The 26,304-nt window shown below is 55.6% G+C and overlaps 1 protein-coding gene and 1 long non-coding RNA gene across 3 annotated transcripts in view; one reads left to right on the top strand and one right to left on the bottom strand.

The window, feature by feature from the left end:
• LOC129117577 (uncharacterized) overlaps window positions 1–26,304 on the top strand; it is a 444,593-nt gene that overhangs the window by 262,965 nt on the left and 155,324 nt on the right. The window lies entirely within an intron of this gene.
• Window positions 1–26,304, bottom strand: part of SLCO2B1 (solute carrier organic anion transporter family member 2B1) — a 30,283-nt gene that overhangs the window by 1,818 nt on the left and 2,161 nt on the right. For both annotated transcript variants that reach the window (XM_054654430.2, XM_077174633.1), the window contains exons 2-13: window positions 21,274–21,351; window positions 16,961–17,098; window positions 16,708–16,870; window positions 15,083–15,310; window positions 13,945–14,043; window positions 13,452–13,582; window positions 8,383–8,491; window positions 4,526–4,690; window positions 3,195–3,387; window positions 2,239–2,395; window positions 837–997; window positions 186–250 (exon numbers count right to left, since the gene is read on the bottom strand). In XM_054654430.2, the coding sequence (XP_054510405.2) occupies window positions 186–250; window positions 837–997; window positions 2,239–2,395; window positions 3,195–3,387; window positions 4,526–4,690; window positions 8,383–8,491; window positions 13,452–13,582; window positions 13,945–14,043; window positions 15,083–15,310; window positions 16,708–16,870; window positions 16,961–17,098; window positions 21,274–21,342 (1,678 nt within the window). In that variant the 5' untranslated portion in view covers window positions 21,343–21,351. The remainder of the gene's footprint in view (window positions 1–185; window positions 251–836; window positions 998–2,238; window positions 2,396–3,194; window positions 3,388–4,525; window positions 4,691–8,382; window positions 8,492–13,451; window positions 13,583–13,944; window positions 14,044–15,082; window positions 15,311–16,707; window positions 16,871–16,960; window positions 17,099–21,273; window positions 21,352–26,304) is intronic.

Below are 26,304 nucleotides of genomic sequence, written 5' to 3'. Positions count from 1 at the left end.
AGGGCCCACAGCCATCCCAAAAACAGGCCTCAGGGACTGGGGATGGAGCCCTTGGAGCTGCCTTGTCTCACCCCCTCCATGTGCCCCCAGACCCTGCAGGGCAGCAGCCTTCCCAGCCCTGGGAAAGCCCTCTCCAAGAGCTGCCATTATTTTCCAGGAGGGTATTTTAACACATTTCAATTTACCTAAAACTCTCAGCAGCATGAACTGTATGCCAACGGCAAATGATTTGTCTTCAGGCTGGATGCTCCTGAAAAACAAAATGGAACAAAATGCCCTCTGGCAATCCCTCCAGGATGGATGCTTCCCTCCCTGGCACAGCACCTCGCCCACACACTCGTCCTTCAACCCAGCCTCCAAGGATCCCAGGGAGTTCCCATTCACATCACCAAAGCTGATGAGGGTTCATTCACTAGGGCTGAACACTGCCCATGGCCTTTCCTGGCCTGAAAATCCTGCCAGGACCAGGAAGAGCTTGGAAGTGTCATTTACAGACTAACACAGAGATTCCCCCATGGCTTTCCCCTCTGCCTCAGCTTTACCCCATCCTGGGCTCCAGCTCCACTAGACTGGGCTCCCATCTTGGCTGGCTCCATCCTGCTGCCACCTGCAATCTAGGGCTGGTTTAGCCCCCATCCAGGGCTGGTTTAGCCCCATCCAGGTCTGGTTTAGCCCCCATCCAGGGCTGGTTTAGCCCCCATTCAGGTCTGGTTCAGCCCCCATCCAGGGCTGGTTTAGCCCCCAGTTCTGCAGGTGGTGAAATCCATCCCTCTGCCGCACAGACCCGCTCTGGATGCCCTCTCTGTCTGGCCAGGAGGTGCCCAAGCCGTGCCCACCTGAGGATGAGCATGAAGGAGGGCGTGTGGGAGGTGCTGGCCAGGATGCCAGCCAGGCAGGAGAGCACCACGAAGGGCACGAAGAGGTGGGAGCAGCTGGTGCCGCAGGGGCCCGGCCTGGCGGCGCCCGCCGCCCCGAAGCAGCTGCAGCCAGTGTAGTTCTGCAAAGAGGAGACAGACCACATCCACAGGCTGCTTCCAGAGGTGGAAGGGAACGCTGCCAGCTGACAGAGCCAAGGAGAGCAGGTAAGGTTTGTCTGAGAATAATTAGCAGGAATTAGCACTCAGTTATTTGGGGAGAGCTCGGAGACACGTCCAGGGCTCCAGCAGAGCTGGAGAGGGACTGGGGATGAGGGACAGGACACAGGGAATGGCTTTGCAGAGGGCAGGGACAAATGGGATTTTGGGAAGGAATTCCTGGCTGTGCCACCTGTGCCAGGTGTTGTCCTGCTGCCAGACCCTTCACCCCGGGCAGAGCTGCAGCCACACCTCAGGGAGTGTTAAATAAAACATGTGTAACCTCACCTTTGAGAGAGGCTCATAAATATCTACCACAGCCTCACAGCAAAGGAAAGATGCCTTGGGATGATGGATGAGGAGTTTCTCCATTTCTCTATTTTTTAGTCACAATTATCTCTTTTTTATCTGTTTTAAACAAGAAAACTCTGGGTTGTTTCTTTTGTTTTAAAGAGACCTTTAAATAAAATGAGTACAATCTTTTGGTTGTTAGGGGGTTGCAGTTGCAGAAGAGTGATCGCAGATGCAGGGGCAGCTCAGGCTCTCCCAAAACCTCATTCCTACATCCAAGCTTGCATGGTGCCCTCTGGGAGGGCTGCAGCAAAGCTGGGCACACAATTGCAGGGTTTTCTGCAGGCTGGGAGGGTTCCTGGAAAACCTGGGACAGGGAAAGCAGCAGGCAATGGGTGCCACAGGTCCCTGTACCGCTGAAAATGGTAAGAAAAGTGTAAAATTTCTAAGAAAGCAAGGGCTGGAAGAGAGAGGTGTTGTCTGAGGAGGAAAAAAAGCTGTTGGAAAGGATCTGCTGTACAAAAGGCAGGCATGGGGGTGCAGGAAAGCACATTTGGGACTGAGCTCTGGCAGAAAGCACAACTGTTATCAAAATGAAGCGCCGCTAATTAACAAAACACTGCTGCAAACCGCCCAGACAGCTCTCTGCTGCCATCACACCCTGTGCCAAGAGTGCAGGGAAAGCCACTTGATCTTCAGGTCGGGCTTTGAGTGGCACAAGTTTCCTCAGGTGGGTCTGCTGAGCTGCACTGCCAGCAGAGGAAAGCAGGAGGGAGCAAAGCCCTGCACGGTGACCCTGCTCCCCCCTGTCCCACAGGCACTCAGGGCAGCCCGGTGGGGCCGGCAGGGCCAGCTGTGGCCAGCTGTGACTCACCAGGACGGAGCCATCGGGGCGCAGGGCCACGCTGCTGCAGCCAGCAGAGCAGGGGGACGTGTACTCCACGCCGTCGGAGCCGCACACGGGGTTGAAGCCGCGCTCGGGGCAGCGGCACCGCACGTTGCACGCCATGGCGTGGTGGCCAGAGCCAGAGCTGGGGCCAGGAAAGGGTTAATGTGGGCATGGGGCATCACCCACCTGCATCTCACAGAGAAAACCCACTGTGTGTGTAATGGGGTCAGCAAAACCCACCTGACTGCACAAGGAACCCTTCCCCACGAGAATCCCAGCATCGCCCCAAACCTCTGCTCTGCCTGGCAAAGCATCCCCACCACAGCTGGGCACCAGGGCCACCCACTGCCCTCATTCTTGGTCCCAAACCCGGCCTTTGGGGTTCTTGCAACACTGTGGGAGGGAGGGAGGTTCCCTCTGAGGGCCCGGACCACAGGACACTAACCAGGGAATTCAGAGACCTGGATCCAGCCTCCAGGGCACACAAAAAGCTCCTGCCCATATTTAGCTGCCACAGCTTAGATGGTGTGATCCCAGAGCTGGCCCCTGCCTGAATTATTCATCCACCACTCTTTCCAAGATGAAAACTTGTGCTGTTTGTGCCAAAAACGTGTTTACCTCGAGTTCCACGCTTGCTCCTTGGTAGGAAATCTCACTGGTGGAACCCTTACAACCCTTGCTCCTAAAAACCTCGTGTTAAAAAGGTTTTAGCCCCCAGGAGATAAAGCTGAAATGACTCCACCATGTGTGGGATAAGTCACGAAGGTGAGCAGTACATTTTCTGCCCTAAACCTGAGGACACAGAGGACTCAGATTTTCTTAGTTTACCTTCACTAGCTGCTTCTCCTGAGGGAACAAACCCATTTCTGGGCATTCTGCCTGGCTCCCACTCCAGGAATGTGCCTGTGGCTGGGGTGTGCCCAGCCCAGGAGCTGAGGTACCTGTCCCAGTGGGTGACACCGGCCACCTTCTGCGTGGGGCAGCCCAGGAAGAGCAGGGGAAAGGCAGTGAGCAGGCAGAGCAGCATGCCCAGCACACACAGGGCACTGCACTGCCTCAGGGACATCTGGAACCGCTTCAGGATGGCGCCGCCCACCACGATCCCCACCATGGCCCCGGGGATGTTCACAGCACCTGGGAAAAGGCAGGCATGCAATCAGGGGACCTTCAGCATCACTCAGTCCCATCCCTTTCCACCATCCCAGGCTGCTCCAAGCCCATCCAACCTGTTCTTGGGCACTTCCAGGATGCAGGGGGCAGCCACAGCTTCTCTGTCTCCCCACTGTCCCAGGGAGCAATTCCCTCCTAACACCCAATCTAAAGCCATTCCTCCTTAGTCCTATCCCTGTACCTTGTTTTCCATCTCTGGCCTGTGCCAGTCCCTTCTCACAAAGGGAAGGCCCAGAGGATTTGCTGTTGGGTTGCTATTTTTCAGCACAGGTGGTTCAGAAGGGACCAAGGTTTTTGCAGGGATTGGTGGAGTACTGCTACCAAAAACCTGCTTTTCCAAAGGATCCCACAGCAAACTGGCTGCCTCATGGATCCATGGGTGGAAGATGTCAGGAGCAGGGAAAAGCTGGGCCTCACCCAGCAAAATGTGATTTTTTTAGTGTTGACAGGAAGAAACACCAAATCAGCCTGGGGAGGAAGTTTAATTTCTGTGCAGAGCAGGATTGTGCCCATTTCTGTGGTCCCCCTTGTAAAACCCCATTTCCATAAAACCCCATTTCCATAAAACCCCCCATTTTTGGGGGGAGACCAAAGTTCAGCTAGAGACATGCAAAGTGTTTAATTCAGCTAAGAATGCACAGGGAGGTGGCTTTCAGCCCCTCAATGCCCACGCAAGGAAGGAATTTCCAGCTACAGAAAGCTTTTTGATCTGAAAGGAAAAGGCCAAGCGAGACTCAGTGGTGGGAACAAAGACCAGATCAATTCATCCACGGAGCACGGTGCTGACCTGAATGCAGAGGGTAAATCTAGGCTGGGAACAGCTCAGCTGGGCACCTCAGGGCAGGACAGCACTGCTTCAGCATTTAACCTTCCTGCTGCATTCAGCCCTGGCTCTGCCAGCCTGTTCTGCTCATTTTATTCTGATTTATCTGTCCCAGACCTCAGAGGCCTCGTTCCCTGAGGTGCTGTCTGCTCAATAATGTGTTTTAAACACTTCTCTGGCAGGATCTCTGAACTCTCTGAGAGGGAGGCTTTACTCTAGAGGAACCCTTCCCAATTTCTAGGTGGCTTTTTAAGGAGTCGAAAGCTCAGCAGCACTTACCAATGATCATGTTGGCCAGGGAGGCTGTGAGGGAGAACTGCCTCTCCAGGAACTTGCCCATGAAGGTTGCTAAGCCAGCCACCATGGCAGAGATGTTGACCTGAGCCAGCACCACCAGCAGGTACACGGGGTGCCTCAGGTTCCTCAGCAGCACCACGGGGAAACCTGAAAGGACAAGGGAGCAAAATTCTGATCAGGGAGCCGCAGAAGAGTTGGGGCTGGAAGGCACTGCAAAGCTCATCTCATTCCACCCCTTTCCCTGCAGCCTTCTGGCAGAGCTGCTGCTAAAACAAACACAAAAGTAGATGGGAAGTCATTACAAGTTAATTTATTTGTTTGCTGTGGTTGCAATATCAGTGTCCTTTCAGTTTCAATGAAAAAATGAAACAGAGAAAAGTGCAATTTTTGATTGCAGCCAAGGAACACTCCAGCAAATTGCCCTGAACCCTTGAGGAGAGGTGTGCAGCCTGCTCAGCACATGGGGTGCCCCGTGCTGCCAGCTGGGAGCTGCCACTGTCCCTACTGGAGTGATGTCCCCTTCCTGCACACCCCGGAGCCACCTTCTGCTCCTGCTGCTGCTCCCCCAGTGCCTCCCCCTGCTCGGGCTGGCAGCAAAGGGCAACTTCCAAACAAACTGCTGATGAGTCTCCCAGATGAGGGCCAGGGCAGCCAATATGCTGGAGCAGAGATAAGGAATTAACAGCGAGGATTAATGCAGAGGACTGCCATCAATTAATGGTGTTAATTCTCAGCAGCTGACAAACAAGAGGGACAATCTTTCTATCTGCTCCAGCACAGCGGTGCTGGGGACACCTCCACGGGGGCTTGTCTGGGAGCTGGCCCCAGGTGGGGATGGATTTTGGCTGTCCTAAATCTTCTGTGAAGAGCAAAAGGACTCTCTGAGGGTGCAGTGGGGTCCCCCACGTCCCCAACTCCCCTTCATGGCACCACGGCCCTTCCAGCTCAGCGCTTTGCCCTCAGGGAGCTGCAAAAGCAGGTCCTTGGAGGGGCCCAGGCATACACAGCACGGACAAGGACCCTGGAATGCTGACCCTCTGCAGGCTGGCAGTCAGCAGAGAGGGAAGGAGCTGCATTACACCACTGTTGACCCACGGGGGGACATGGTTTTGCTCTCAAGTACCACTACAGGTCCTGATTTTTGAAGAGTATTCCCCGAATTTCTCTGCCATGTTGCAGATAGGAAACCTCAGCTTGCTGGCTGAAAAATCTCCTGAGAGCCAATCCAGCCTTTTGTGGGGATCCTCCACCAAAAAGTCCTTTTCCCTGGAGGTCTCTGGTCTTTTAAATCAAACCACACACCCCAAATCAGAGGTGAAAAGCTGAGCAGGTCCCCACTTCATGGTGGGAGCAGCAAGATTTCCATCCTCTGCAACCCCTAATTGGATCCTCCTTGCAGCTCCAGAGAAGCAGCTGGGCAGAAAGGAAAAACAGTGGAAACTTTAAAATAATAAACAAAAAACATCCTTGAAACTGCCTTTGGGGACCATAAGAGAAACAAACGAGTCACGAGTGCAGCGCTCCAATTGCTTTGAAGATCACCTTTAATGGGCTAATTCCCAGTATGTGCAGCAGAGTCTGCACATCCTCCCAGGTGTTTCCAACAGAAGCCTGGAAATTAGCAATGGAAATTACTTCAGGCAAGCTAAATCCTACTTTTCCCATTACTGCAGGAAGACCTGATGCCTGCAGCAGGAGGAATTTGGGAGGAGTTTGTGAGTGTGAGGAGCAAGGTGCAAGCTGGTGTCACACAGTGTCTGTGCCAGAGCCAAGATCAGTGCCCAGCTCTGAGTCCAGGCAGAGCTCCATGCTGGGCTGAGTGTCCCCAGAGCCTGGCCTGACCCTTACCCTGCACACAGCCCCATCCTGGTGCTGCTGCTGGGCTGGCAAAGCCCTCCCTGCCCAGACAGAGCCTCCAGGGCTCTGCTCCTGCCCCTCACAGCCTGCCTAGGGAGGCTCAGGGGCTCCCAGGAGGGATGAACAGGCTCCAGCCCACCCTTGCTCTGCTTGCAGGAGTGATTTTGCTCTCTGGGTATGCCCAAAACAACAGAACACAGGGTAAAAGGGTTTCCTCCTCCACAGTCATGGAATGGTTTGGGTTGGGAGGGACCTTACAGCCCCCCCAGTGCCACCCCTGCCATGGCAGGGACACCTTCCACTGCCCCAGGGTGCTCCCAGCGCCATCCAGCCTGGCCTGGGGCACTGCCAAGGAGATTCAGGCTGGAGAATCTCATCTCCAAATGCTGCTCTCATAAATTATCATGCTGAAAATAATAGTAAAAAGAGAAACAGAGAGAGGAAACAAAGCCAGCAGGAGAGTGGTGAATTGGGAAGGAAATTCTCTTTCCAGTGACTTGCAGATGAGCCAGCCCTGAAGTCTTTGGGCTTCACCCAAATTGCTGCAGGTAACCATCACACACTACCTGCCACCCCTTCCTGGCTCCAGAAGAGTTTTGTATTAGAGATTTCAGCCAGGCTGCTCTCCTGACATAAACCAGACGCCTCATTTATTTCAGAACTGGGCTTTGGGGGATAAATCCTGAGAAATAATGGATTTATTAGCACAGCCCTGACACAGCAATGCTGATTCCAGCCCCGCACCAAAGCTGCAGCCGGGAGCGGGGAGCTCATTTTGATTCGTGTTTGGGAGGCACAGAGCAGAGGGCTGGTGTGAAAATCCCATCTGAGCACCATCAATCTGTTCCCACGCAGCCTCTCCCAGCACACAGGTTTCCAAATGACAGTGCCACAAGGTCGGGGGGGGGGGAAGGAACCCCCGAGTGCCTCCTCTAATTGAGCGTTAGGCTGACAGCAAACGCTGCCACCAGCGGGAGGAAAGCTGCCCACGCCTGCCTGGCTGTGCCTGCCCTGCACTGCCCTTCAGAGCACGGAGAATGTGCAAGAAATTGACGGGATAATAGCTGGGAAATATGGAGGAAGCTGACACGGAGAGACTTCAGAGGGTCACTTTTCTTAAGTAGCTGCCAAAGTGCAGAGGTTTTAAAAAACCCAAACATCCCAAGCATTAGCAGATGCCTCCACAGACTGAAGCCCAGCTGATCCCCTTCAGCATAAAGAGCCCACTCATTTCCAAACAATTTAATTGCACTGGATTCATCTCCCTCTGGGTTTTAACTGCCCAGACCCTGGCCCCAGGCAGCGCTGGCCACTCTCAGTGGGACAGGAGGTCAGCCTGCCTTGGACAGCATCTCCAGCCTTGCAGGAGGGAGTCTGATGAGGCTTTCTGGGGAGGAGAAATTGCCAGTGCTGCTGTGGGACCGATTCCTGGTTCCATGGCCTGAGGGCTGAGCAAGAGCAGCCCCCAAGCCCCTGTGGCTGAAGGGGTCTGTCCCTTCCCATGGCTCTGCTCCAGCCCCACAGCTAGCACCCCTCCTTCCTGCCTGCATTAGGGCTCTGGTGAGACTTTGGCCTCTGATTCCCACTGCCCACATGAGCCATGGATCACAGAGTCACAGAAGGATTTGGGTTGGAAGGAACCTTAAAGCCCATCCCATTCCACCCCCTGCCATGGCAGGGACACCTTCCACTGTGCCAGGCTGCTCCAAGCCCTGTCCAGCCTGGCCTGGGGCACTGCCAGGGAAGGAATGTGACACTCAGAGTGACCAAGGCCGGGAGCTTTGGTTGGCAGGAGGTGCAGCAGGGTGCTGTGAGCAGGCAGCAGAGGGCTCAGACCCAGCCCCGAGCCTAAGGTGCATCTCAAGGGCTGATCCAGGAGCTGTGCTGAGCCCAGGGGGAGCATGCCTGCTCCCTGGCAGCCCTGGCATGGCCCAGCCTGGCCGTGGGAGCTGCTGTCTGGGCAGGGGCAATGGCTCACTTACGTCTGATGAACTCCATCAGGGAGAGGCTCTCCGTGTGCTGGGACCTCGGCCTGAGCTGGCTCAGCATGTCCTCCCTCTTCTTGCTGCCTCTGTCCTTCCCTCTCACCACCTGGGGACACACCAGACAGAGGCTGTCACTGCATGCATCATGCCCCAGCTTCCCCTGCCCTGGCCTTTCTCTCCCAGACCCTGACACACAGCAGCCCAGGATGGCCGTCCCTGGCGTGTCCAGCTGTGCTCCCTGCCCACACCTCCAGGTTTCCAGTGAGGCTGACAGCATCCAGACACATTCCCGTGCTGCAGAGGAGCTTTCCCACCTTTCTGACAGTGGTGGAGCACACCCCACCAATATCAAGCTGTGCCACTCCCCAGGCACAGCACGCCGTGTGCTCAGCTCGCACAGACTCAGGAGGGGCCAGCCTTTGCAGGGGGAGGAGGTGCCAAACTCACTCAGGAGGTGCCAACCTTTGCTGGATACCCTTAGGGGGATGGTTTTGTGCCCCAGAGCTTGTTCTAGCCCTGTGTGAGAGCACAAGGGACACACCTGGCTCCCCACCAGCACAGCTTTGGGTGGAGGGTGAGCCCAGTCTCTGTGCTGCCTCACAAGCTGCTGGGCAGGAAAGAGGCAGCAATTGTAGGAGGGAAATGTATCCAGCCCAGGAGGGGGTCTGGATGCAGGCAGGCTGTTGGTGACCTCCTAAGGCAGGAGGCTGCCCAGGGCAGCGTGGGGTCCCCAGCCCTGGAGGGCTCGGAGAGGGAAGGTGCATGGCAGCCTCCCTCGGGGCGTCCCACACCCCAGGGCACAGGAAGGCCAAGGAGCATTGCTGGGATGTGTTCTGATCCCCTGCAGGAGCTGCAGGGAGCCCCAGGAGCCGCTGGCACTGCCTGGGGATGTGCTGCTGTGCCTGGCAGGGCTCAGGGCAGCGTGCTTTGCAGGGCAAGGCACAGAGTGTTTGCAGCTCTGCCACCCCATCAGCTCAGCAGCCCTGACCCGAGCTGGGCAAATGAGTTCATCCAGCAGCAATTAGAGAGCTGTAATAGACATGAGGGAACAGCAGCTCTTGGGCTGAAACCCCTCCTCTGCTCTGAGATGAGAGTGCTCATTAAACAGCAGTGAGGTCACAGTGTCTGTGCTGTGGCTGCCACCTGCCCTTTTTGAGGGCAGAGGCAACGAACTCCTTTCCTGTTTTCAATTGCTGGAGCTCAGGCTTTCATACATTTTTCAAATGCAAAGATAAAACCCCTTTCACTTTCCAACTGCCTTACAGGGGCTCTTCTCTGCTCTGAAACTGCAGCGTTTTCCAAAAATACATTCAAGCTGCTCCTGCCCGTGGCTTCCTCAGCTTCCAGCTGTTTGTACTTCTGAGAGTCAACAGCCTGCATGTCCAGACAAAACCCCAGCTCCCCCCAGCTCCCCCAGCCTGGGATGTCCCTGTGTGTGACCCTTGCAGGCCATGTTTCCCTGGCTCAGCTGTGTGCACATGGAGCAAAGCCCTCACAGAGGGGGGAAGCTCCTCTCCCTGTGCTGCCTTGGCCCTGGCTTGGTGTTTGGCTGTCTGAAAGGATCAGGAAATACATTCCTGTGGGCTGAAGGAAAGCAGGGGCAGAGGGAAAAGCAGGAATCCAGCCTGCTTGCTGTGGATGATGCTGGAAAGGTGCTGCTGCACCATCAGAGATGCCCATGCCCTGAGGAGGATGCTGTGCCTCTGCCACGGGGGATTTTGGCATTCTCACAGCAGAAATCTGTCAGGCTGGAGCTGGAAGGTGCAGTAACACGAGCTGGCTGCTCAGCCCTGCCCCAGCATCTTGCCAAGGAGAAACAAACTCAGCTTGCAAAATGCCCCCACACTTGGATTCCCCTGGATGAATCCTTAAAGGACTCAGCTCCTTGCTGCCACTCGCTGCATCTCATGGTTTTGCAATCAGATTTTATCTGCATTTTTATCTGCCTCTTGGACCCCTGATGTGTCCAGGTTGGACACTGGGGCTTGGGGCACCCTGGGACAGTGGGAGGCATCCCTGTCCATGGCAGGGGTGGCTTTAGGGTCCCTGTAACCCAACCCCACTGTGATTCCATGAGTCCACTGGCATCACTGCCACCCTCAGGGGGCTGGAGGAGGCAGACAGGCTTTTTGGGGAAGGAGAATGAAGCTGCCTCACACTCTGCATCAGGAAGAGCATCCCCAGCCTGACCTTGGCCTGGGGATATCCCCATCTCCCTGCACAGACAGGAATAAATCCGGGCGTGGCTGAGCAAGGCTCTGCAGGAGAGGAAAATGAAAGCAGCTCTCCCTGGCAGCTCCTGCTCTCCCCACCTGCTCCTGCACCTGTGAGAAGGGCAGCCAGAGGTGCCAGCAGGCTGGCTTGATCCAAATACACCCCTGGAAACAGGGATAAATGACCTGCTCTGTGACAGAGAGGTTCTCTTTGTTTAATTTGAGGTTTCTGCAGAGTTTCCCTCTGGCTGTGAAGAGAACCTGGCACTCCCAGCTCACTGAAAAGTAAGGTCACAGAAGTTATTTTCATATTAGACAAACAAAGTGCAAAGCCTCACGGCTTGGGAAAGAGTTGTTTTCCTTTTGACAAGGTCAGGCTCCCTACAAACACCTCATTATGCCTCTTGCAGCAGGTGTGGGTCCCTCCAGGGACCCTATTTCCAGGAGTGTTAAAATAACCAGCTGAGGGGCACCTTGCTCCCACACAAGGGAGGTTTATTTTCAGCTGCTGTTTGTGCCTGCCTTTAAAGCTCCCTGGGGAAAGTCCAGCTGTAGAGAGCAGGATTCCTGTAGCCTGTCCTGCCACTTGGCCCTCTTTGTTCCTCAGACCGTGCCCTGTGCCCTGGCTCTCCCTGGATCCCTGGAAGTGCCTGTTTTGTCTCTGAGAGCAGCTTTGCCCCTTTCAGTCCCTTGCTGTGTCACCCTCAGAGCTGCAGGACAGGCAGAGCCTGTGTGGCAGGAATATTGGAATATTGTGACAGCACTGCTGCCTGCCTTGGGATGCAGCAACACCAGCAGATGGGCAAAGCATGAGCTAAACTATGGCCACACAGCAACTGGAGAGTGCTGGGAGCTCCTCACAGGAACAGGACACAACCCCAAGGAATGGTCTGGGCCCATGGAGGCAGGATCAAACTGGAATTACTGGGGGAAAAAGCTGTTCTTGACTGAAAACAGTTTGTCCAGTATAAGAGCCTCATCCTCTCATCCCCTTCCTGATCTCATGACAACCTCATGGCTTTGCCATGATCAGCCCTCAGGAGGATTATTCAGGAAACTTTGGTGCTAGAAACCCACTGACAAGCAGCAAAGCAGAGAAATAAAAATGTTCTGGGTTTGGAGTGACTAATTTAGGAAAAAAAGATCAAACGAGCAGCCCCACATGGTCATTAATGTTAACACGAGCCATTCCAGGGACTTCAAAGAAAGAATTCATCAGGAAAAGGTGAGGCTGCAGCGTGGAATGAAACATGCAGATGTGTCTTGGCTGGTGGGAGGAGGCAGCTCAGTCTCCAGAGGCACAGAGGGGTGGCTGATACCCAGCGTTTGCTGCACAGTGATGCCCACTGAGGAGAGTGGGCACAAGCGGGACCCCACCTCAGCTGCCTCTGGCACAGCAGAGCTGTGCTTTTCCAGGCTGTGCCTGAAGGGGTGTGCTGTGGGCAGGACAGCACACACACACACACACACACAGAGGAAAACATCCATTTCCAGCACATCTTGGAATGTGAGCTCCTGCAGCTCACATGTGTTACCCAGAACAGCACGTGGTAAACTCTCTGCGGAGGTTTTGATTTGAATTTTTTTAGGCAGAACCCCTTGCTGGCGCTGATACCCCCATGGGACAGGCGTGGCTGGCCCCAGTGCCTCCCCTTCTGCAAGGAGAGCAGAATTTGGTTATTTACTGTATTTTCCTATTATTATTTTTAACCACCAGCAGATTCCAAGAGCTTTCTGAGGGAGATGCAAAAATGGGGAGGAATCCAAGAATTCAAGAAATTCACATGCTGCAGAGGGACACGTGGGTGCTCAGCCATGTGGGAGTGCTCCCTACAGATCCCAGGCAGCAGAGCAGGGTGAGATCTTCCTGCTCCTTTTAAAATCAATAGCCTGCTCCCCCTTAAACCCTTCCAAGCGGCTCAGAGTGCAGCACTTGCCAGGAAGTGCAGCTGTTTTAGCTGGAAGTGCATTATCTTCTCTCGAGAGGCGTTTATGAAATTAATATTCCCATCAGCCCTAATGAAGAACTTTTCCCTAAGATGAGCCTCGAGCCTGCTAGCCCAGACCTTCCCTCAGGCTTGAGGGCAGCCCAGGCTGCAGGAGGAGCAATCAGGCACTCTGCATTTGGGGTCACCCCCCTCCTGCCATGCACAGGGCACTCCATCACCTCACAGCCCAGGTCAGCAGCAGTAAATCACTGCACCCCCAAGCTGAGCTGGCAGAACAGGTCAGGGAACCCCCAGTCCGCTCTGATTCCTGTGGAGATCCAGGCAGTGTCAGGAGAAATGAAGGATTGCTCTGCACAGACTTGTTCAGACAGGGAGGTTTCGACGCTGCCTCGAGGTGCAGCACACATGGAGGGCGCTGACACCACCTCCAGCACGGCCAAGAGGAGCACAGCTTCACCTCCTGAGCGTGTCCCAGCAGCTCCAGCAGCATCCCAGCCTGCAGAAAAACCTCCTCTGCCAGCACAGCTCGTTCTGCTCTGCTGCTCCCGAGGCGCTGCCACACGCAGTTGGGACACTCGGGGAGCTCCCGAGCTGTGACAGGCTCAGACACCCCTGGGGAGCAGCTCTGCACTGCTCAGACGCTCCCTGCCCTGCTTCCCAGCTCTGCTGGAGAAGAGCTGTCCTCGTCTGCCAGGAGCCCACTGATGGAATTTCAAGTTCACCTCCAAAGTTAGTGATTTCTCCCAGACAAAAGCTGCCAGGATGGACAGAGCTGGTGCCTCTGCTAAACATGAGAATCTGGGACTGCATCCTCCCCTCCCCAAGGCACAGAACTGCCAGTGGTTCTGGTTCCCGTGGCATTTCGGCCCCACCGAGGTGTGTGTGTGTGCAGAAGCTCTCCTACCTCTTTTGGCATGTCCCGTGGAAAGAAGAAGTACGGCAGGGCACACAGGGCCACCAGGCTGGCAGCCACCAGGAACCCGAGCCACCAGGCCCCCACCCAGCGTGGGTCCTTGTTGGTGAGCTGCACCTCAGCTGCAAGAGGCGAGGAGAGGGGCATCAGACCAGTGCTGGGACAAGGCAGGGACCCCAGTGCACCAAAGGCTGGCCCCAGCCACCCCCAGCACCAACCAGCCCCAAGGGGGTGGCTCCCAGCCCGGGGACCGTCAGCCCTGGGGCCTGAGCAGCGTTTGCCCTGATCATCCCACCGCTAAATCACATCCCATGGCCTCTTTCCCATTTCACTGCTGCCCCCAGGGTGTCCAAAGAGCTCCTTTGGATGGAGACAGCTGGCACAGGGATGTGCTGGATGCCCACTCTGCCCCACTGGCACAGAGAACCCCCAGGAGGCTGGAACCCCTATTCTCCCAAAGCTGTGCCAGGACCTGGTGCCTCACCTGAGCTGACTTTGTCGATGTCCACGTAGAACCTCAGCATGGCAGAGCCCAGCATGAAGGCCACTCCTGGCCCCACGACCGTCAGGGAGAACAGGATTCCTGTGGGGCATGAGAGCAGGGAGGGCTCAGCCTGGGCAAGGGACCTGGGGGACACAGGAGCCTCAGGCTGGGCCCAGCCTCTGCTGCACCTGCCTCCAGCACAGCCCATTTCCCTGGCAGCTTTCTTATCTCCAAGAGCAACAACCTCATGCTCCCCACTTTCCTTTCCCACGTGGAATTCCCTTTGGCTCAGACCTTTCCTGACACTCAGCCTCCTCGAAGGACTGCAGTACTCCCAGGAACAAGAGGTGTCCCTTGGCATCAGTAATCCAGGGAACATCAAGTTTTACAAGGTGAAGGAGATAAAAGTTATCAGTGAACTCTTCTCTGTGAATTGCTGATAAAAGAAATCCACACATGTAAGATTCATCTCCTACCTTACGTGTGAGAGGTTTGGATCATCTACCAGAACAAAACTCGATGCTGTGCTTCCTTTTTTCAGCAGTAATGACCTGGTTTTGATCTACTTGGCTGCTCCTTTCAGTTGGAGGCTGTGACAGGTAGCAGCTGGGAAAGGACTGGAAGGAGCTGCAAGGACCACCTTGTCCATCCCTCCACCCTGAGGCACCCCTGTGGGCCTGTACCAAGCTGTTCTCCAGCAGCCCCTCTGCTGAAGGGTACCCTCCCATCTCCCAGGTGCCTGAAACTGCTTTCTTTGGTTTGTTTGGTTTGAGTTTTTTTGCTTTCTTTGGTTTGTTCGGCTTTGCTGACAGCTAAACAGCCCCTTAAACCCACAGCTGCCACTTGTGAACACGGAGATCAGACTGTCCCTCTAGGCCTTCCTGAAGCCTCTTTGTAGGAGTTTATGGTAATTGCCTCCAGTTTTTGTCACTCTCAGGCCAAAGACCCCCAGCTTCTGCCCCAAGGGCTGTTTCCCAGCTCTCCTGCTGCCTGCCCAAGCCTGAAGCACACAAACCCTTTCTGCAGGAACCTTCCTGGCCGTGGGCAGAGCAGAAGGGCTGTAATGAGCCCTGCTCTCATTAATGCCAATTATCCCAGCCGGGCCATGCTGCCAGCTCCAGCCCAGGAGCAGCCTCACCCAGGTAGAGGGGGGAGTTCCTCTGGCTGGCGAAGTCGTCGATGTAGGAGATGCCGAAGGGCTGGATAGGCACGCCGCCGACGCCCAGCAGGGCCTGGGCCACGAACATCACCAGCAGCACCTCCTGGTTCTCCCTGGAGCCGTGGGGAGGGCAGCTGGCATCGCTCAGGTTGGCCCCAGCCCCCGGGGCCCCGGGCTGGCACAGGTCCGTGATGTTGCTGAAGGTGCCTGAGGTGACAAGGGGACAGCCCTGAGGAGCTCGGTCTGCAGGGAGGACTCCTTCATTAGGCACTGGAAGGATCTGAGCTCTCCTGGAGCCTTCTCCAGGAGAACACCCCCAGCTCTGGATCTGCTCCAGCAGCTCCACGTCCTTATCTCAGTCCTTATCCTTATCCTTGTCTTAGATGGCAGGTGAAAGAAAACACCAAGAAGTGCAAAGATCACTGCACTGGTGTTCACAGAGACGGACGGGGTCATGAGCCTGGAAAGCCTTTGAGGCTTTTCCTCCATCAAGGGTCACTCCCAGGACCTTTGACAGACCGCCCAATACAGGCAAACGAGCAAACCTGCAGATTTTGTGAGCAGCTACCCAGGAAATGAGAGCTTGTTTTCCTGAGAAGAGCTGCCTAAGTGAAAGGGCTGATTCTAGCACCCTCATCTTCCTCAGAACCCCGGGCAAGGGGGTGCTGGGGCTCACAGCAGGATTTCCATGGTTATGCCCCAGATCCTGGAGAACTCCAAGTGCTCGGACAGCACTGCTGAAACACCAACTCAGCGTTTCCAAGCTGGGGTTTGCAGCTGGCCCCTGCTTGTAGCCAGCAATGGTTCACCTATTCAGCCTTCCTTTGGTGTCTGCAGTTCCTGAACCAGCTGCTCTCCCTCTGGTGAGCCAAACAAAAGCTGTTCAGTGGAGGTTTCTAGAAGGCTTGCTGGAGCTTCATGGCAGGGATTGGGGAGGTAGCAAGTAGCTTGTTTTCTCCTTTCTTTCTGTTCCCATCCCTTCATTTTCCTTTAGGGAGAAAATCCCAACCCCACCCTGTCCTGTTCCCTACATGAGTGATTTAGACCTGCATGTATCTCAAGGGAGGCTGATATTCCAGTGGGGTTTAAAACCTCAAAGACAGCCCAGCTAGACCAGGGAAGGCAGGAGAGGCTGGATGTGCAGCAAACAAGGGGAATCAGAGGCACAGCCTGCATTTTGATTGTTTTCCTGCCCTTTCCCGTGGTTCCCACATCCCCCTGGCTCTGCTTTGCACCAGTAGCTGTTGCCTCTCAGGGCTGAGATGATTTAATTCTCAGAAAAATAAAATGTCCTGAGGAGAAGGCAACAGCTTGCAGCTCCCAGTGCCTGGAGGGAAGGCCATTTCACAACAGCTTCCCAGTGCCAGGGGGCAGGGATAGGTGGGATGTTGGGAAGGAATTGCTCCCTGTGAGAGTGGCTGCTCAGAGAAGCTGTGGCTGCCCCTGGATCCCTGGCAGTGTCCAAGGCCACCCTGGGATGGTGGAAGGTGTCCCTGCCATGGCAGGGGTGGAACGGGACGATCTTTATGGTTGTTTCCATGCGAACCATCCCGTCACTCTGTTATTTGCTCCTGGTGGCCCAGGGCGGGTTTCTGAGCACTCACTGGCCACGGAGTGGTCGTACTGGTAGGGCCCCGTGAGGAAGTGTGGCAGGGCCATGAGGAAGCCGGCCAGGGACACCAGCAGGGCCCCGCAGCCGATGAGGCGCGGCCGGTGCACGCGGCTGCCCAGGTAGCTGACAAAGACGATCAGCAGCGTGTTCCCAACCTGCAGGGACAGAGCAGCGCTGTGTCCCCGGGCAGGGCAGCACGGGGACAGCGCTCAGGGGCACGGGGACGCGGCTGGGGCACCGCTCACCTCGTTGAAGGAGGCCAGCAGCCCCGAGGTCTGGCTGGAGAGGCCGTAGCGTCGCTCGATGGTGGAGATGGAGCTCTTCAGGTAGCCCGAGACCAGGAGCTGGGAGAGCTGCAGCAGCCCGTGGCAGAACACAAAGAACTGCCAACAGAGAAATGGAACCCCCAGTAGGGTCACTGGGAGCTGCAGGGTCACCCAGAGCTGCAGTTCAACCAACTGCATCCCCCTCAGAGAGGCACCATTATCCAACTTCAACCTCTGACCACGAGCCCTGGAAATATCACCCCTGCTCTGCCAGCAGTGAAATCTCCTGAGATTAGGTCAGAACCGTGGACCTGGCCCCTGCCAAAAGTCACAGCAGGGTCAGTATCTGCGAGGAGGCTGTAATTTCTTAGCTGAGAAGTGGCTTCGGACAAACACATGGCTTCAGCTGGGATGATCCCTGTTTGTGTTGGCCCTGTCCCTCGGATGCAGCAGCAGAAGGGAGGTTGCACAACACTCCTGTTCCCATTCAGCCCGAGGCAGACAGCCATCCCCAGTGCTGGGAGCTCTTCTGGGACAGCAATGAGCCCTTCCAAACACACCAACAAACAACTCCTCTAGAGCAAGCCAGCAGGTCAGGGACAAGAATTCAGGCTGCTTTCCTTTCCTTCTCACAAATCCCTAGACGTAAAACACATCTCCTTTGGAAAATGTGATGGTTCTCTTCCACTTCCAGAAGCAAACCTGGTCAAAGTCAAATAATCTGCCCTCATCTCCATCCTCCCTCCTCCATCTGAGCCACCTCCCTCCTGCTGCCTTGTGGCTCTGCCAGGCACCCCTCCAGCCCCCAGAGGAGCTCAGATTTCCAGCCCAAACAGTCACACACCCTCGGGACACAGCCCACCCATCTCCCTGTGGGACAGGCTGGATGCCCTGGCTCCTTCCAGAGCTGCTGCCCTCACCCTGGGCTGTGCCCAAACCCTCGGGCACTGCTCCTGCTCCGTGTGTTTTGCAGCAGCTCCCACCGGAGAGAAACTACTGAGCCTGGCCTGGATTTCTGCTGTATCTCGTTCTGATCCAGGCCTCAAGTGAGGTCACTGCCAAACTGGGCTGCTCTGTCAGCCAAGGCAGCATCCCCAGCACAGAAAGGGGGAAGGTCAAACCCCTGGGAATGGCAGGGCTGGGCTGAGGTCACTGCACACCAGGACAGCATCCAGGACCTCTCCCCTTCCAGGCTCGTGTCACCACTGACGGCTGCAACGTGTCTGGACTGGGAAAGTGTCACCCAGCCAAAGGAAGGCGTCCTCAGAGTCAGCTTTGCTGAACCTACTGCGTTCCTCCCAGCCACTGCCTGTGTCCAGGCTCTGCTTCCTGAGCACATCACTTCACAGGGAAAGGCTGAAACCAGATCTGCTCATTGCAGGCATCCATAGCACACAGCCCCCTGAGTGAGTATCCAGATCCTGGAACTGCAGGAACTGCCCAGCGCTGCCCCACATCCTCTGCAGCTCAAAATGCTTTGGGAATCTGGTATTTTAGGAGAGATGGCCCTGCAGAAGGCCTGCAGTGGCTGGGGCAAGGACCCCAGTCCTGTCTCCAGGGCCTCCTTGCTCTCAGCCATCAATTTTCTGTCAGGAAAAGAAAGAGCAGGCTTTTCCTGGCCTTTGGATCTGCTGGACTGCTGGGACTGATGTGCTGCCCAGCAGGTGACCTGGACTGGCAGACACCAGACTTTTCCCAAGGCCTTTTCCCTGGCAGCAGGACAGACCACGGACACCAGGAGCAGCCCCAGGGCTGAGCTGTGCTTGTAAAGCCTTCCCTTACATCCATGGAATTCAACAGCTCAGAGAACCCAAACCCCGGCAAGGCATTGCTGTTCCCACCCCACAAGTGCAGGGGAACAGGGAAACACCCTCCATCCTAGGCAGCCAGTAAATCACAGACCTGGGAATTCAACACCAGTAATTCCTCTCCTGGTGGAGTGGAAAAAGCCCTTTTCCAAGGGCTGCCTGTGTTTGCAGGGTGGATGGAGCAGCTTGGCAGCCAACTCTGCCCCTGAGGGCTCCCAGCTGACAGCAGCACGTCCCCACCACGCTCCCTCCTCGTGCCTGGGAGGTTCTGGGGCTTTTTTCAGAGAGGGTTTGTGCCTCAGCACGTGGCAGAGGCACACTGGGCTGAGCTCATGGCAAATGGCTCTGGGAGGAAACAGCTGGGACCAGTTTGGCTGGGCCTGTGGCTGGGAGGGGGCTTAAAGCCCATCCAGTGCCAGCCATGCCATGGCAGGGACACCTCCCACTGTGCCAGGTGCTGCCAGTCCCATCCAGCCTGGCCTCGGGCACTGCCAGGCATCCAGGGGCCTCCCCAGCCTCCCAGGGAACAATTCCTTCCCAATTATCCCATCTAAATCACAATGCTCCTTGAAGCCAAGCAGGGCAGGTTTTAGTTTTGTCCCTCAGTTGCATTTGGACACGTGGTCCATGGTTTTTGTGACACGCTCTCTGGAGATATAAATACCCATAAAAACTGCAGTGCTGTGATTTTTGGTCCTCCAGCCACTTCAAACACATCCAACCACATTGTGCAATGGTTCTGAGTCTCTGCAAGAGCCATTCCAACCGGAAAGAAACTGATTTCATTTAGAAACCGGACAGGGTGGCCAACTTCTTGAAAAACAAAACCCCAGGAGAGCAGGGGAAAACAGCCTGGTGTTCTTGGGGACAAGAGCTTCCTCCACATCTGCCCATGGCAGGGCTTGCAACAAGAGGGTCTTTAAGGTCCCCCCCAACCCAATCCAGTCTGGGATTTTAGGCTCTACCTTCACAGATACAGCAAAATACAGCTTGATTCTGCTGGCTTTGCCCCTCAATGGTTCAATCTTAGAACCCTTGGAAATATCTCCTCATGGGAAAATCAGCAGGGCCCTATTTCTAGAGATAACCTTGCTGGGGAGTAAAGGAGAACCAAGCAAAGCCCACCAGATAAAAAGCAGCTGAATGGGCTGAAAGAGGACTGGGCAAGAGCCTCAGGCCTTGGCTCTGTGTCTCCAGCCTCTGTGCAGGCCCTGCTGGCCTCTGCCTCAGTGACTCACTTTGCTCCTGCCACACCAAGGAGGGTGAGTAAATGCACCAGCATTTGTAAAAAAAACCCTCAAAACCCCAAATATTGCCCACAAAAGGGACAGAGAAGTCTTGAGCCTTTAAGACCAACTGTCATGTTGTGCTCTCTGGCCTGGTGAGACTCCCTAATGAGCCAGGTAATTGGCTTCCAACTACCCTGAATGTTGTAATGCACTGGTGATAGGGCTGCCACTACTGATAAGAGGGAATTATCGAGCCAGAAGGGAATGCAGCAGATGTTGCAAGACACAGGGAAACATTCCAGGTGGCTCTGCAGAGCTCCTCAAACCCCCACATGGTGAGCCTGGGCTTGCACCAAATCCAGGAGGACCCAAGACTTAGAAGAAAGGCTTCACACTGACAAAGCCAGGGCTAGATGGGTTCTTGGGAATGAGTTGTTCCCTGCACAGGGTGCCCAGAGCAGCTGTGGCTGTCCCTGGAAGAGTCCAAGGCCAGGCTGGAGAGGGCTTGGAGCAGCCTGGGATGGTGGAAGGTGTCCCTGGGATGGTGGAAAGTATCCCATGGCAGGGCTGGCACTGGATGGGCTTTAAGGTCCCTCCATCCCATCCCATCCCATCCCATGCCATCCCATGCCATCCCATGCCATCCCATGCCATCCCATCCCATCCCATCCCATCCCATCCCATGCCATCCCATCCCATCCCATGCCATCCCATGCCATCCCATGCCATCCCATCCCATCCCATCCCATCCCATCCCATCCCATGCCATCCCATCCCATGCCATCCCATCCCATCCCATCCCATGCCATCCCATCCCATCCCATCCCATCCCATCCCATCCCATCCCATGCCATCCCATCCCATGCCATCCCATCCCATCCCATGCCATCCCATCCCATGCCATCCCATCCCATGCCATCCCATCCCATGCCATCCCATGCCATCCCATCCCATCCCATCCCATCCCATCCCATCCCATCCCATCCCATCCCATCCCATCCCATCCCATCCCATCCCATCCCATCCCGTGATTCTCTGGAGGAGCTGGGAGTTAAACCTGCACAGAAACATCACTGCCCCACCACTGGCTCTGGAATGGAGACAGCTCCACACCAGAGGCACCTGTGCCCTGGGAAGCACAGGGGGCATTTCCCAACCCCACCTGGTGCCCATAAATCCTGCCAGTGCTTTCTGCAGGAGGCTGAGCTGCTGCTCCCCAGGCCAGGGGGTGCTGGGGGAGGCAGGGGGTGTTTACCTTGATGCTGAGAAAGGGGCTCCTGCAGAGCCTGCTCCGGGCCACGTCCGGCTGGCTGCTCCCGGTCATTCTGTCAGCCTGTCAGGGATAAATCATTCAGCACAATGCTCCTGGCTGGGCCTCAATTCCCCCCTGCTCAGCAGGCAAAGCCCTGCCAAACACCCCCACAGTGGGCACACAGGTCTCCCCAGCAGTCACTGATTGTTCCTGGCTTTCCTTTGCTCGGGGCATTTTGATTCTGCAAAGCGACGAAGCAGCCTGCAAACTGTAAAACCCCAGAGGCCCGGGAGGTGAAACGCCGCTCAGCAGAGCCAAGGACTACATTGTGCAACATTTCTGGGGTCGGTGTGACTCCTTATCAATGGCCTGGGTGATGGGGCACCCTCAGCCAGCTGCCAGCAGCAAACACTGGCAGCTTCCCAGCAGGGCAGCTGGCAAAGCTGATGGCTGTGCTGCCATCCAGAGGCATCTTCTCAGCTGCCTGGAGAAGTGGGAATCGAAGGGCAGCAGGGAGCTGCAGAAATGGGTTTCCACAGGGATCCCACAGGCTGCAGAAATGGGCTCTGAGAGGGATCTCAGTGGGCTGCAGAACCCCAGAAGTTCAAGGGGATGCAAAGTCCCGGTCCTGCCCTGCCCAGGACTCTCTGCATCCCTCTGGAGGGATCTGTCCAGATCTCAGGGGCAGCAGCTCCTTGCTCAGCAAGCCCTTCCCATCCCTCCCTGTGCTGGGCACTGCTGGATGAAAGCCCTGCATCCCTGTGCATCCCATTGTCACCGCGGTGTTCCTGCATCTCCCCTGGAAGAACTCCTCCACTCTGGCTTTCGGGCCCCCAGCCACCACCTAAACGTGACTCTGCAATGGAATTCCAGCCCGTGGGAAGCCAGCAGCCCCTGCCTGCAGGTCTCCTTCCCTCCTGTCAGTGCCTCCCTCCTCCCCAGGGACCCGCGATGTCTTTGTTGGGTTTCAGCAGCCAGGCTTCCTGCTCAGGAAGCTGCATTGTTCAGAGGCACGCCGGAGCCATTAGGCTTTAACTTGTTGTTCAGCACATTCTAATAGATGTTTTCATCTCCGCAGCAAATGGGGTGAAAGGCTTCCCATTATTGTTGTGTGTAATTCTCTTTCCCCCGTGATGAGAGGCAAAGGAGCGAGGACCCGCAGCCTCAAACTAATTAACAAAATGCAGGGGTTGATGTAACTTCTCACAGGAGGAGCCTGCCTGCACGGTGGTGGTGTTCATAAACCCTGAGAGGTGAATTCCAGAGGGGACCTGCAGGAGTTCTGAGTGCCACAGCAGCCTCTGCAGAACGCAATCGCTGCCCTCGGTCCATTCTGAGAGAGATTGCTGTAACAAATCCAGGCTGGGATCAATACGGCGGATTTGATCCTCAGTGGAAGCAGGCAGGAAAAGCTCCCCGGCCCCTGGAGGTTCGGATCAGCAGTGCTGGGGCTCCAGCCCTGATCAATTATTGACAGCCCTGGGCTTGCTGCTGCAGCCCCTGGGGTGCACAGGGGGCAGGAAAAGGGTGGAACACCACAGGCAGGAAACCCAAAGGAGCTTGGATTTCCAGGGATGGGAGTGTTCATGGAGCTGGAAGCAGGCTCCATGTCCTGGTTAACTGTGCTCATGTCTTTGTCCCTCATTAGAGCTGCAAACCACAAATCCAGAATGACTCTGTCATCCTTTCCAGCTCTCCTTTAAATATGTGGAGGAGAGAGGCAGGGCAGCTGACCCCCAGGCAGTGCTCAGCAGAGATCTCAAACACCAGGGCTCGCCAGCAGGTCAAACCCCTGCCCTCAGATCCTGCCCATCCACAACTCTCCCTTAGGAACGAAACTAAACAGAAAAGTACTTTGATCCTGCTGAGAGAACATAAAATAAACAGGGAGATAAGACTTAACTGATTAAAAAAAAAAAAAGTAAACAGAAAAAACCAGGATGGATGGATGGATGGTTGGTTGTTCAGAGTGTTGCAGATCCCTCAGCTGCTGTTGTTCCTTCAGATACAGGTGCAGGAATTGTCCTCAAATCCCAGTTTTCCTCCACTTCTGTCCTGGGTGCATCCCTCAGAGAGGCCAGGCATGGCAATCCCTGGGTGCAGCAGGCATGGGGAGCTGAGCTCAGCCTCACACCAAGTGATGCCAGTAAAATTCTACCAGGAATGCCAGCCTCACCTGCCTGGCACCTCCTCCCTGCTCCCAGGGGACAGTGACTGCAGGGAGCTGCAGGCTGGGGAGTAACCCCCATCTGTGCAGAGCATCCCTTGGGTTTGGAGGGACCTTAAAACTCACCCAGTGCCACCCTGCCATGGCAGGGACACCTTCCACTGTCCCAGGCTGCTCCAAGCCCTGTCCAACCTGGCCTAAGACATTTCCAGGGATCCAGGGGCAGCCACAGAGAGGAACTCCCTGCCCACATCCCACCTAACCCTGCCCTCAGGCAGTGGGAAGCCTTTCCCGTGTCCTGTCACTGCCTATATCCGAGACAATCTCCCAGAGCATTTGCAGCACTGATTAAGATGCTCCACTTGTCCCCAGGCTGCCTCTGCTTTGACACCAGGGCAGCAGAAATGCCCCAAACCCCTCTGGGAGCTGCACCAGGCTCCAGGCTGTGCCAGCAGGGTCTGGGCTGGGTGCTCAGCACCCTGTCCCATGCCCGAGGCCGTTTCTCCACCCAAAGCCCTCATCACCAGCTGCTCCCCTCGGCCGAGCAAGGAGAGGCACACGCTGGGCTCAGCAGAGCGTGAGTAAATAACAGCCAATGTAACACAGCAAATTAAACCCCAGCAGGGCACTGGAAATGCCAGCAAATATTCCAGAATCTGTCTTCCTTCTGCTGAATAATTCTGCCTCCCTGGCAGGGAGGCTGGAAGGGTGTCAGGATGTGTATTTATGAGGGGGGTAATTTGTGTATTTATGTGCCTGGGGTGAAGGGGAAGCTGGCTTGGAAAATGTGGGTGCAGAGATGCTCTGTAACACAGCAGAAGGGAAAGGCAGTGGATACACAGCATGGAAAAAGGGAACAAAAAGGGATGCAGGGATGTGCCCAAGAGCTGTTTCTGCCTTGCACCATGTGGCAAAAAGAAAGTGAAATGAGATGGGCCCAGCTCAGTGACTCTGTGTAATGAGAAATGGGCCACAGATGACAGAAATCTTACAAGAAATTTGAATAGGAAAACATTGCTGGAGGTTAAAAATTAGAGGAAAGAGGAAAACTGGTGTTGAAATACATGACCTGCAAGCACAGGCAATGAGGGAGAGGCTCCAGCCCTGCCCTGGTACTCCCCTGCTTTGGGAGTGATGGAACCCTGCTCCCCTAGTGTGTGCTGAGGGCTCCCTGCCTCTCCCTGGCACCCCCTGCCAGGGCTGGAGCCCTTCCTGGAGGGATCCTCTCCTGCTCCAACCCTGCAGCATGTGGGGAAGGAGCTGGAGCTCACCTGGCAGCACCACACCAGAGACGGGGGCTCTCGTGTCACTGCCTGAGGATGGGGCAGCCACAGCTGCTCTGGGCACCCTGGGCCAGGGCCTGCCCACCCTCACAGGGAGCAGTTCCTTCCCAATATCAAATCTAAACCTATTCTGTCAATTTGAAGCCATTCCCTGTGTGCTGTCCCTCCATCCCTTGTCCCCAGTCCCTCTGCAGCTCTCCTGGAGCCCCTTCAGGCCCTGCAAGGGCTCTGAGCTCTCCCTGGAGCCTTCTCTTCTCCAGGTGAGCACCCCCAGCTCTCCCATCCATCCATCCATCCATCCATCCATCCATCCATCCATCCATCCATCCATCCATCCATCCATTCCCCTCCATCCATCCATCCATCCATCCATCCATCCATCCATCCATCCATCCATCCACTCCCCTCCATCCATCCATCCACTCCCCTGTGTTCTGGATGGAGGCAGGTGCTGGACACCCACCCTGCTGGCCTGCCAGGGACAGATGTGGCTGTGCTGCAGGAAAGCCTTGTCCTGTGTCCATTCTCTATCTTAGCACCACCTCCTCTGTGTCTGGCAGGCAAACTCTTCCTGCCTCGAGCAGCTCCAGCCCCTGGGTGGGAGTTAAAGTGCTGAAGGAAGGAAGAAGAGCCAAATTCCAGCAGGAATCTGCCCTTCCACAGGCTGCAGGCAGTGCTTGGCTCTATGGACAAACACCTGCCAAGAGAAGCCTGAAGGGAAGAGATCCCAAACCACAGCTTCCCCGGTTTGGGGTTTCATACACCATAAATACCTTCCTGATGCTTTTCCCCCTCTGTACTTCACTGCTGCTTGGACAGGAGTGAAAACTGAGAAAAACACAGATTTTTTGCAGAGTTCCCCTGAAAGCTGTGAGAGTTTGCAGTGTAAGGAGCAGCTGGAGGAAATGGGCAGAGCCAGAGTGGCTCCAGGGACACAGACACCTCTGGTGAGAAAAATGAACTTTTTGAAGGGGAAGCTGTTGCAAAACAAGGAGCAAGAGACCCTGCAATGGCCCCATGCCTCAAACACACATCCTGAGTGGAAACCCCAGCAGCTCCCTGGAGCTGAGACCTCCTGGAGCAAACCAGAGCTTGTTTGCTATTTATTATCTGTAACTTCTGGCAAAAGAAGGCCAAACAAGCCCAGATCCTCCATCTGCACTCATGCTCTGCCCAGGACCACAGACCTGCTCCTCACGCTGAGTATTCCATGAGGAGCAGCTGCACCCCTGTCCTGAACATTTATTTCCAAGGGACATTCCAGGGCAGCTCTTTACCCCCTCCACACTAACCCAGGCATTACCAACCAGAGCATCCCCAAATTTTGGAGGTGGACAGTAAAACTTGCTTCACCAGGAGCTGGGAATGGCCATCTGCAAGCAACAGGGATGGATGGATGGATGGATGGATGGATGGATGGATGGATGGATGGATGGAGCAGGGAAATGCTGCTGCCAGGAAAGGGAACTGAGCAGAGCTCAGGAGAAGTCAGAAAATTCCTTAGTCAGCAAGAGAGGGGCTGGCTGTGAACAGCAGAGGAAACACTGCGGGTGGGACAGACCTGGTGACATTTCTGGGAGCTGA

The sequence above is a fragment of the Agelaius phoeniceus genome, chromosome 2, assembly GCF_051311805.1.
Source record: "Agelaius phoeniceus isolate bAgePho1 chromosome 2, bAgePho1.hap1, whole genome shotgun sequence".
Classification (NCBI taxonomy): domain Eukaryota; kingdom Metazoa; phylum Chordata; class Aves; order Passeriformes; family Icteridae; genus Agelaius; species Agelaius phoeniceus.
The sequence above is the reverse complement of the archived record's forward strand: the minus strand, read 5'-3'. Positions and strand labels throughout refer to the sequence as shown.